The sequence below is a fragment of the Belonocnema kinseyi genome, chromosome 9 (assembly GCF_010883055.1).
Source record: "Belonocnema kinseyi isolate 2016_QV_RU_SX_M_011 chromosome 9, B_treatae_v1, whole genome shotgun sequence".
In the NCBI taxonomy this organism is placed as follows: Eukaryota; Metazoa; Arthropoda; class Insecta; order Hymenoptera; family Cynipidae; genus Belonocnema; species Belonocnema kinseyi.
In genome coordinates this window covers 84,639,527-84,651,919 of record NC_046665.1, presented here as the reverse complement: position 1 = coordinate 84,651,919, position 12,393 = coordinate 84,639,527, and the positions used below count along the sequence as shown (strand labels likewise).

Below are 12,393 nucleotides of genomic sequence, written 5' to 3'. Positions count from 1 at the left end.
GATAATAAATAAATTTTTTGAGGAATTTCATTGACACCGTCGGAAAGAGGAGATCTTAAGCAATAAAAATATATGTGTCTCAATTTTTTCTAGTGTCGAATAATCGTAGTTATTGGTCGTTGAAAAGCAGTGTACCGGTAGTGGCGTTTTGGCCGTTTAAGGGTTAATAAAAAATATCCCGCGGTTTGTTTTCTTTATAATGTAACTATTTCCTTGCTTGCTTGTTTAGAAGATGTTAAAGCAACCACCAAACATCCTGTTTACACAAAATCGTGAATTTGACAAGCTCATGGACAGGAAACTTTTGTTGCAGTGGGCCTGTTTTCCAAAATATTATGCATCTACCCAAACCTAGCAAAACGTTTTTGAGAAGGATAAAACATTTCAATAATAGACATTTTCTGTAAATTTGGTGAGGGGTCCTTCGTCAAACTTCCAACCGAGCGGATTGAATAACAAGATTTCTTTTTGTAATACTAATTAGCTGAAAGTTATTCAAGTCTCGAAATAAGTAGTAGACATGATAATTTGTGGCGCTCTCGAGAGCGCTAATTTGACGAGCAGAATGGGCCCAAACCTCAAATCAGAATGTATGACAGTTTTATACAGCCATATATCGTTTTGAGCGATGATTGGATGAGGGCCGTTCTCGCCCACTGTGTTTTTCGCTGCGTCACTGAAGTAACACTGGCATTCCAATCTCCAATTAAAGCGCAAAGACGCATGTAATGGTAAGAAATGTGTTTTGTCAGCTGCAAATCGATGGCAACATTAAAGCTAAACGGCTCAAGCAAAAGGGATGTAGAGTGCTTTCACGGACGATCACCGGTAATGTTAATAACTCAACCGAGTAGACTAGGGACTAGGCAACGGTATATTCAAACGGAATGCGAGATGAAACGTTTTTTAGCTATTCATCGCGAACAAAGTGCAGGGATAACGGAAAATACGTTTCCAATAATCCGAACCAATAACCCATCAGCGTCACTGGTTGGAACCAATCTGCGATAATAACCATCATGAGAAAATTATTCGATATCACTCGCCTTACGGAACTTCATTTTCCTCTCCAATTACTAATTTCCCTGGCAGCAGGTTCGAACTTCTTTTTCGGATGGAGGAATCTGTGTGAGGAGGTCGGATTTAATATTCAGTAAGCTCTTCCTGCATAATTAAAACTTCCTGAAACTGATTAGCGAGGGATCTGAGATTTATCTTGGGGAATAGATGCTTTATCTAAATAGGATTTAGGATTAAGAGGTTGGGTAGGCAAACCTGGAACTCTGGAAGGTAAAGAAAGATGGGCGGTGGGGGGGGGGGCTGAAGTTGTGAGGTAGGTAGGAGGTTGAGGATTCAGAGATTTGCTCTTTTTGGACTGACCTTTTCCTCGAGAGCGGGCCCGTTCTCCATCGCGTGCATAATGGCGTCCGAAATGCGGGTGTCCAGCTGTCTGACCGCCCTTTCGGCGTTCAAGCCGAGAGTATCGCTAACACCGTCGACAGCAACAACCAGTCTTTCGACGGTTTCCACGTAGCCGGACCAGGCAAGGTCGAGTTCCGATGCCGGTTCCGTCAGGCAACCCCTGAAAATTTCATTTCGTATCTCATCAGTTGATCGACTTCACATAGTAAAGCTTCATTAACATTGACAAGATTTCCCATCTTTTAAATTTACAAGACATTATTTATAGGGTTTCGTAGCCCAAGCCGGAAACATTTATAGTTTCAGCCGGGTGTCCGATCGTCCATCGTACTTTTTTCCCGGGAATGGAGGCACAGAAGTGAGAGTTTGGAGAATCTGTAACAGGAGGGGAAGTGAGTGAGGGGAGGGGAAATAGAAGAGAAGAATTATAAGAAGGGGAACAATCAGTGGGTTGGGAACATATAAAAGGATTGATGAAAGGGGGAGGGAGGGTAGGTGAAATGGAAGATGGGGATGCACGTGTAGGTGCAGGAAGGGAAAGTAGGAGAGGAGAATAGCAGAGGAAGTCAGTGAGGTTGGAAGAGAAGGAAATAACTGCAGAGGCAGTACGAGAGGGGAATGTTGGCAAGGATAGGAGAAATAGGAAAGGGGAGTGATTGTAAGGAGGGGAATCAATAGTAAAAGGGGAAATGAAGTAAGTAAGGGTAAAGGATAGTAGGAGACGGGAAATTACGTGTAAGCAGGGGAATAAGGAATGAGGATAGGTGAATGCGAGAGGGAGAAGTGCGAGGAGGAGAAGTAGGAGAGGAGGATAGTAGGGGAAGTAAGTGAGTTTAGAAGAGGAGGAAATAGTAGAAGGGGAAGTAAGGAAAAGGAGGGGAATTTCAAGTGGGAAGGGGGATTACGAGTGAAGAAGTGATTTAAGTACAGCAGGGGTGGGGCACGAGGAGGGAGAGAAGTGTAATGAGAGATGGGAGTGGGAGGGGAATGGGGACCGAAAAACTTTATTTTCGGGATATCCTGACTAATTTTTCATTTTCCCTGACCATTAATGTTCAAAGTGCAAAATTCTAATCTTGCAAAGTTTTAAAAATATGGAATCTTTTATAAATGGAATACAACAAATTTATATTTTAATTTAGAAGTTTTTACTTTTATTATTTTCAGGCCTGCCACGGCCTAATTTACTTCTTAAAAATTTTATTAGAATTCTATGTGAATCTGAACGAATTCTGGATACAGTTAAATTCAAATGAATTGGAAAAAATTGTCTAAATCCAAAAGACTATTGATTTCAGTAAAATTGGCATAAATTTAGAGGAATTTTAAACAAATCTAAACCAAATGGACAAAATTAAAAAATATGAAGAAAAAATTATTAAATTCAGTAAGCTTGAATTATGTTTAGAAATGTTCAAGGAAATTTAATTTCTTAAATGAAATTCCTAAGAATTCACCAGGATGAATTAAATACAAATTTAACCAATTCTATAGCATTAAGTAGGATTGAGAGAATTCAGAAGAATTCAAGTGTATTGTAAAAATTAAAAACAATTTAGGGTAAATCCCAAACGAATTCAAATGAACTGTAAACAATATTTGTAAGCTTCTAAAAATCTTTGAAACCCTACGAAATCCCTCATTTTGTTGTGTATTCTAAAATCTGTTAAATTCTTTAAAATCTTTGTCCACACCTTAAAATATTTTAAAATATTTGAAATCCTACAAAATCCCTTAATTCTAGTGAATAATCTGCTGGGTGAATAATCTTTATAATAAAATATTATAAAACCCCATGAAAACTCCATGAAATCTAATATTTCCTGAAATCCTTTCCAATTATTAATATCGTTAGAATTTTCTTGAAATTTATTAATTCTATTAAAAATTCCTAGCAATATTTCTGAATATCCTAAAATATTTAAAACTCTTTCAAATACCGTTAAATTATTGAAATCCATTGAAAAATGCTTAGGAAATTTAAAATACCTTGAAATATTTCAAATCCTTTAAAGTTCTATTAAATTACTGAAATCATTTGAAAATTCCTTGCAATCTTTTAAAAAACCCTAAAATATTTGAAATCCTATAAAATACAATATCTTTACAATACTTTGAAATCCCTTCAAATTATGGAAATCTATCAAAAATTCCTTGGAACCTTTTGAAATATCATAAAATCTTTTAAATCCTTTAAGATCATGGATACAATAATACTAAATGCCGGATTTTTGTGAGTAAATTCTTTAAAATCCATTAAAATACTATAAAATCCCATGAAATTACATGCAATCTGAGGATATTTTTTGAAATCTTGGAAAATTACTAAAATCACCTTGAGATGTTTTCAACTCATATTGAAATACTCGGAAATCTGATAAAATCCCTTGGAAACATTCAAACTTATCTAAAACCTGATAGGTCCTATAAAATAGTTCCATGTCTTCCGCAGTTCCAGGAATTGCTTTAAAATCTCATATTAAATTTTTTTTAACTCCCTTCAAATCATTCAAAGCCCTGGAATATCGTTGAAAAACTTTTAATCAGCTAAAATGCCTTACAACCTTTAAAAATACTCTCAGATATTTGAAATCACTTACCATCTTTAGAAACCCTTAAAGTGTTTTGAAATCCCTTGAATCAATTTAAATTTTTTGAAATAATATTGAATGACTTGAAACTTTTTAAGACCCTTCAAAATTACTTGGAATTTTTTAAAATACCTTAAAATGTATTTAAAATCGCTTAAAATATCCCATCAAATGATTGAAATCTGTTAAACGTCTCTTAAAATCTTTTAAAATACCCTAAAACATTTAAAAAGAATTGAAGAAAATTCTGAAATTGATATATAATCCTGAATTCAATAGTGGTTAACCCACGAGTGGAAGTTATTGAAAGCTACGAAACCCCTTTTTCTTTATCTAATTTTTAAACATAATTCTCACCTCACAACATTGGTGCAAAAACCCTTGCAAGGTTTGACTGAGGATGCAATGCCCTTGCACTTGGGACAGTGTGTCATGCGAAGTAAAGCTCTGTAGCAACTTTCTTGCTGAAGACTAGTTCCGGAGAAAAGCACACTGTCCGTTTTATCGAGGACAGTTTTGCCAATTGTGAGAGCTTGAACCAATACTCTGGTGGCTTCAAGACTCTTTCCCACTGAGCGTGAGATTTGCTTAGGGATGTCGCCAAACGGCTGGATCTCGTCCATCGCTTTATAGAGACAATCCTTGAAGCTGTCGGTGAAATCCTGATGAATTGGATTGATGGTCCGATGGTAGGCGATCGGGAAGAGTCGCATGAAGAACTCGGCAAATCGCTCCTGCAGCATATCGCGGGACAGAGGCTGCTGGAGAATGTCAGGTGTGTTCCTGGGCGAGACATATTCCACCATTGCATGATAGAGGGCCTCGATTGACGGCTTACTCATCACGGCCATTGATCGATACACCTGGTCGAAGAGTATCAGCGTTTTGTTCTCCGACTGACGAGCTAGCGCCGTTACGGTTTCTGCAACAAAAAAATGTTCAGTTTTATTCACACTGTTTGACAAACAAAGTTTGTCTGTATTCTATCATTAGGCCTGTTACAGCCTAATCAGTGTAGTCGCAAAGCTTTATTTTCAAAATTTCCTTGTGCCTTTATCCCTCTCACCTTACTTTCCTCTACTTCCCTTTCCCACATACTTTAGCCTTCGCTTCCCCTCCCATTCCCAAATGCTTGCTTCTCTACTTCCTCATCTCCTCACTTCTCTAGTTAAGACTCCTCATCTCCTACTTCCCTTCCCCGCCATCAATTTCCCTCTCCTACTCGCCCGTACTACCATACTAACCCTCCCTTAATTTCTTTCTCTACCTCCCTCACTTCCAATCATTTAGCCTGCTTCTCTTCAATTTCTTCTGATTTCCTCTACTTACCCTCCCGTAATTTCCCATATTTCCTCGCCCCTAATTTCCTCTTGATTTTCCTATTTCACCTCCTTTGTTTCTCGTACTACCCCACCCTCACTTCAAATTCCAGTAAAAAACTACGAAAGACACATCGACCGAAACTATGAGGGTTTCTCTCGGGGGCTATGAAACCCTAAAGAGTGACTAAGCAGTGATCTGAGAAAAAAAACTCACTAAAAGTGACTAAAGTGGTTTTGCGGCAGCCCTGATGAATCAACTATCATCATTCCTTTTATCATTTCTATATTTAAAGAAGTTAGATGCAAAAGCCAACATATGTTGTGAAATATTTAAATAAAGGAGAATTATCGAGGTAGAGATAGTCATCTAGCCATCTCGCTTAACGCGATTCCTTTTTCTGAAATCTTTTCATGTTTAAGCCCAGCGCCCATCGAGGAATGCGAGTGTCCCCAGTCCCCACTAAAGGGCCATCTCCTGGTTTAGTTTTATGCGATCGGTGGCGACAAATGAAGCAATAAAAATCGCGCGGAAGAATCTTGTTCTCGACCTTTCCTTTTCTTGCACACTTTTTCGCCCCTGTGAGTCTCTCTTTCTCTCCAAAAGTCCGACTTGTCCACACCAGGAGGAAAGATTCCGAAGGCGCATCGCGATCTGGAGATCTCAAGTACATGAACAGAGAGTTGAAAAAAATAATATTGAAATATATTTAGGAAGAAATTTATTAAGCATCAACGATCATGAGACTAAAATACAAAAAATTTTAAGTTTTGAAATTTCAAGATTAAAAATATATAGAAAACATTGTTAATTAGGTCGCGCGTGAAACAGGGAACTAAGGAAGCACAACATATTATGTGGCCTAATGCTAAATTTTAACAAAGTTTGCAAAAGATGGCGCTGCAAGAGTACAGCTAAATAATAACTTATTTATCTCTTTTCACCTTTTTTCAAGAATTCTGATCGTTTCCGTTTTCAAGAAACTTCCTTTTTTATCTAGTTTTTTTAGCTTAAATGTGAAATGGATTAATAGAACCCAATAACAAAATCAAACTATTCTTACTTTACAGTTAATTTTTCTTGTTGAAAAGTCTAAAATTATATTTTGGGTTCAGAATTCATCTCATTTGATTAAAAATTTAATTATTTTGTTGAAAATGCAACTATTTTGTTCAAAATTTGTTTAATTTTTGATAGAAAATCGATTTTTTAACTTAAAATTTAACTATTCCATTTTTTGTGTTAATTTTTTTTCGTAAAATTAATTTTTTTTAATATTTACTATTGCATGTTTTGTTGAAAATTATTATTTTTTTAATTAACTACTTCGTTAACAGTTGAACTACTTAGTAAAAAATGAATTTTTTGGGTTGAAGATTCATCGTTTCAATTGAAAATTCTACTATTTGGTTGTGAAATGAACTTTTTTGTTTAAAATTCATATCTTAGGTTGAAAATTATACTATTTATTTAAAAATTAAACTGTTTTAACTGAAAATTTAAGTTTGTCTATTTTTGCTTGAAAACTTATCTTTTACAAGTTAAAAATTTAATTATTTGTATAAAAACTCATCTTTTCTGGTTTAAAAGTCGTATCTTTCTTAAACATTCGACTTTTAAGCATGAAAACTAAGCTACTTGGTTGAGAATTTTTGAAAAGGAAAATTGAACTATTCTATTTTTTATTGAAAAAGTATCTTTTTGAGTTGAAAATTCGTCCCTTTAGATTCAAATTTTTTTGTGTTGATAATACTGGACTTTGCCCCTTAGATTGTCATGCAATATGTGGATGCTCCCTAACCACTAAAATATCAATTTCGAACAAAAAAATTTGTTAAGTGAAAATACATAAGTATAAATGATGCATTATATAATAGACACTTTAGAATGAGGCCAGTAAAGTATTATAGGATATTCTTTCGAAAAGGTCACCTAAGAACATTGACCTTATACTTTCCCTAGGAGCGCATTTTGCAACCAATTTAAAAGTTCCAAAATGATTTTTAGCACAGATTAATAAAAATTGAGCTAATAACTTTTTGGCTTTTTTTAAACACTGGTTTGGTTAGCCGTAAAAATTTATTTTTATAATTTCCTCATTTTTCCTTGAACAATTTTTCATTTGCCCTGACCATTAATATTCAAAAAATATGATCTTATTCTCGCTACATTTTTGACAATTCCCATTTACTTTAACATTGACCAAAATGCATGAATTTTAGATCTTATATTTTTGAAATACTGCATACAATTTTAAAAATGTTAGTACTGTAAAAAAAATATAATGCATCACTTTTAAGAAAGAAAAATATTCAAAAAAAAAAGTATCGAAAACCCTATTCGAACTGTGACCTTGAAACATCACATTCTGCAAAAAGCTGAACCAATCTGTATAATGGTATGCAGTGACTCCATTGACTAACGACGTTTCGAGCTGACAGCTGGCGAAACAGTTCGAGACCATCCACGTGTCGAGTTTTTGCAGTTCGCACTGCCACACTTTATAAATACCTGTTTTAGTGAAATTCTAAACATTTTTAACACTTTTTTCGTCCTTCTTCATGCTTTTTAAAAAAATTTAAAATAATAAACGTGAAAAAAGGTTCCGATCACTAGGGGCCATATTAATTCCCAAATAAACTGCGCTAATCAGACTGAGGTTCACAACCGACACTAGTCCAATCAGAATGCCTCATCTTCTCGTAAAAAATGTAAAAAGTGTACTTTTTAAACATTGAAAAAATATATTTAAACTTATTTTTAAAAACTTTTCTCACATAATTATATACCATTTTTGTGCTCTTTAAATTTCACCGGAAAAATAATATATTTGAAGAAGTGCAACAACTTCATTGTCTAATTTACATTTTTCGTTCGGGGAAAAATGATTAACATTATACATATAAGAATTTTAAATTGTTCGACTGAAATTTGACAACAATGGGTTATTGAGAGTCGTGTACTCGAGTCTCGAGAATGCAGCTCGTACTTCATTCGCAAGTTTTCGAACTACTAGCTCGAGTGGGTGGATGTCGATAATCCGCCTGAGCCATGCACCTTTGAAAACAAACCAAGGCCTCCAAGCAATGCCAATACGCACACCCTAAAGACAAAAGACGGCCATCGTAAATGGAAGAAATATCGGTTTTGTATTCTGGATTGCATATAGAAGAGAAGACCACGACGTCAAACGACCTGCATTTCGACCACGAGAATGCGGGTAGCAAAAGCTCTGACTCATTCCACTGGCTTCCAAAAAATCTCCTGGAATTTATCTAACATCATTTCCTTCCTTTCCCAGATGGAGTGCTGCTGAGATCTTTTATTTGAGGGTCCTTATAATTGAGGAGTAAACGAACAAAACATAATAAATCCATCCGAGATGATTAGACAAATGCTGTATCTCAAAAACACCAGAGATGGAAGAAGAATTCAAATACGATCATAATAAGGAAACCATCTAACTGGTTGTCAAATATTATCGAATTCTGAAACGTATTAGCTTGGATGTATGCTTTTTTTAAGCATGTTAAACACTTATGAAAAATAGGCGAATTGTAATTTAGATGTTTTGAAGGATATACAACTTTTAAAGCGTGATTTTAATAGGACAGAAGTTTTTTGTGAACCTAGGGATTTATCATGTTTTGTTCGCTTAATCCTCAATTTATGACAAATTTATCATGCTTATAAAGTATTTCGAACATTAAAAATAACTATTGCAGACTTTAGAGCCAGAAATGATCTCAACCCAGGGGAGATAGCGTGATTTTAACAAAAATATGGGAATAATTTCTATTGAATAAAAGTATAAAACTATGGTAGGTGCAATATTGGATCCCACATAAACCAAATTTTCAACACAATATTTGAACAAAAAAAACACAAGTTTTCAGAAAAATACACTGGCTACTACAAGACCTGCGCGAAACCGGTATTAAATCCAAGTTCCAGTCTAGACAATTTTTCAACCAAATAAATTAATGTTCAATCAAAAAGATGAATTTTCTACCAACAAAATCAATTTTTTACCGCAAAAATAGGATAGACGAATGTTTCAACCAGAGATGAATTTTCAACTGAAATGATAAATCTTCGATTAAGAAAATGAATGATTAAACAAGTAATTCTACTTTCAACCAGGCATTTTAATTTAATATGAAATAAACAATTGACCTTAACCAAGAAATAAGAATTTTTAACAAAATAGCTGAATCTTCAATGGGAAGATTAATTTTCAGCATAAACGGAGAGAAATTTCACGAAAAATTCACGGAAGCGCATGATTTTGGAGCAAAAATTTTAAAGTGATTTAAAGCCTTGCTTTAAAAGCAAGGGTTCCGAGATCTTAGTTTTTGCGCCGAGGCCTGATAAATTAAGGAGTAGTAGCGTGAATTAATTTTCCAAAATTACTCTCCGTGTAGTTGAATTTTTTAATAAATTTTCCGCCATGAAACATGATTAAGTATCAACAAAAGAATTGAGTTTGTTAAGCTAAAAAGTCGAATGTTTTAGAAAATAGTTGATTTTGAAACCAGAAAAGGTGAATTTTCAATAAAAAAGTTAATTCTCCAAGAGAAATGAGTTTTCTACAACGACAAAATAAATTTTTAACAGCAATTAAATTAATTCGTGCCCCAACAGTAACATTTAAAACCAAATTTTAGAACGAATTTTTTAGAAAACAGTTTTTACTCTTAAACCCCAAAAGATGCATTTTCAATATTTAAATTTTCAGTAAAAAAAAAGTTTTTTTTTTTTAGAAGACAGCTGAATTTTCTACAAAAATATAAAAAAATAAAAAGAGGAATCTACAACATGTAACAAAAAAGCTCATTTTCGACACTAAAAGATGAATTTGCAAGAAAAATAATTTTCAATCAAATTATCGAATTATCGAACAAAAATGATTCAACTTCAACCAAAATCTGTTGCAGTTTTATCAAACAGGTTAATTTTTAATTAAATTTTTTAATTAAATTTAGTTAAATTTTCCAACAAAAAAATTACTTTTTAACAAAATAATTGAATTTCAACATAATATGTAATTACATTTTCACGCAAGTAGTAGTAGTATATTTTAACCAAAAAAGATCAATATTGTTAACTATAATTCAGTCAAACTTTAAGCCAAAACACGAGAAAAATCGGGAAAGGGGAGAAGGTTCTTGAAAACAGGAGAAAATAAAGGAGGAATTCTTGAAAAAAGGGGGAAAGAGGGAATAAGGGGAAAAACGATGTTTAATTGTCTGAAAAATTGTGAACTTCAAAAAAGGGGACAAAATGAAACTGTAATTAAATTTCCCTAGGGGTGTAATTATCCGAGTTTATATTGAAAAACCGATCTGATCTGCTGGTTGGCGATCGGCGATCATTCTTAAAGGATGTCCAAAGGAAGAAAGGAAGGCGAAACCTGTGGCACTACCCCTCACGCAGCTTGGCTGCTTTGTACACTACTCGAACTCGAACTCGCGCGCGGCGGCCCTCGCCCACATGAGAGAAAATAAAATAAAAATGACCAGCGTGGAATGCCGACGAGAGAATAAGGAGAGAAACGAAATAAGGGGGCGAGAAACGGTTCTGTATTCGGGTGTAGAAGGGGACTACGCTAATTAAAAGGGACCTGTGATTCAAATTTATTTCACGAACTTGAGTGTTCCAAAATGAGATTTAAACACGTACGTTTCAACTCCTGATGTTCTTGTACTCAATGCAAGCAGGTTTAGTTTTTAATCAGGTTCCCATGAGTCCCATGAGTAAGGGGAAAGGTACCAAGAAGGGCCCCCATCCTAAGACGGGCCATCCTGCATATTTTTGTATGAAAATATTCAGGGTGGCCGCAAAACATCATTTTCAAAATTCCCTGACTTTTCCCCGACTAATTTTTCATTTTCCCTACCCATTAATGTTTAAAGAACAAAATGATATTGCACAATTTTTAATATAGGAGACTTAATAAATGGAATAGACAGGGCTGCACAAACTGATTTTCTCAACAAGAAAAAAAGCATAAGATAATTAGTCTACTTGAAAATAAAGATATATTTTTCGTCGGGAGACCATTAGTGAATTGAATACGAAATTGCATTACAGGGATGACGTAATATATAGTAACATATTAATTATTCGATCGCCAGTCAATCTTAAGACTCGTTTCTCGAGCAGCCATTAAAACGACTTTCTGGAATTATTCCAAAAAAATTATTCATGTTGATTTACAAGGGGCGTGCCAGGTTTTTTGTTTGGATTAATGATTTTTATAAATGAAGGTAAATTAATTAAAACTGTGAAAATGAAAATTGTTAAAATTAAAATGGTGAAATCCTTAGCACCCACTGTTTGACATGTTTCAAGAAAAACGACTGTAAAGTATTTGCAACCGGTAGGCGGTAGCGCGTCGGGTTTGTTGCCAGAAGGTTGCGGGCTCGAATCTCGCTGCTTACACTTGTGCCTTTTTTATTAATTTATTTAAAGTTGAACATTCTAATCCTGTAACTTTTCTCACATAAAATCTTTTATAGTTTGAATAAATCAATTTTAAATTCAAATGTTTAGTTTCTTAAATTACACGGAGAAAAAGATATTGCCCAATGATATCGCAAAACCTCTATATTGCAAGAAAGAGCAATATGATAACGTACAATCAGGTCCCGGAGCTTTGTACGATATTATAATGCACTAATATCACAGAAAAAAATGAAGTTAAATTTTGTTGCAGTCGTCTGCTACAGCGTCCTTAGCAGCAATGGGGAAAAGGCAGAGAATGAGTGAGTTCGAGATATAAATCGGGAGACCAGATTTAAAACAATCACAGAAAAAAGTAAAAATTTACTGCAGGTAAGAACTGCAACGGTTAATGATTAAACATATTTCGGCGAAAGGTTCACTGAGGTTAGGAAAATAATTCTGAACTCGTCGACTGCGTCGCGCTGAAGTGGACAAATTTCGGTAAAACATGTATACTATACGGTAGCGAGACATGGACTTATCAAGAAAAAGATAAGAGTAAAATTAACGCAATTGACATGAGATTCATGCGCATAATAAGCGGGAAATCCCT

The 12,393-nt window shown here is 34.6% G+C and overlaps 1 protein-coding gene across 1 annotated transcript in view; it reads right to left on the bottom strand.

Annotated features, from left to right (window-relative positions):
• LOC117179378 (division abnormally delayed protein) overlaps nucleotides 1-12,393 on the bottom strand; it is a 165,699-nt gene that overhangs the window by 94,753 nt on the left and 58,553 nt on the right. The window contains exons 3-4 of the mRNA XM_033371106.1: nucleotides 4,371-4,935; nucleotides 1,381-1,582 (exon numbers count right to left, since the gene is read on the bottom strand). Of these exons, the coding sequence (XP_033226997.1) occupies nucleotides 1,381-1,582; nucleotides 4,371-4,935 (767 nt within the window). The remainder of the gene's footprint in view (nucleotides 1-1,380; nucleotides 1,583-4,370; nucleotides 4,936-12,393) is intronic.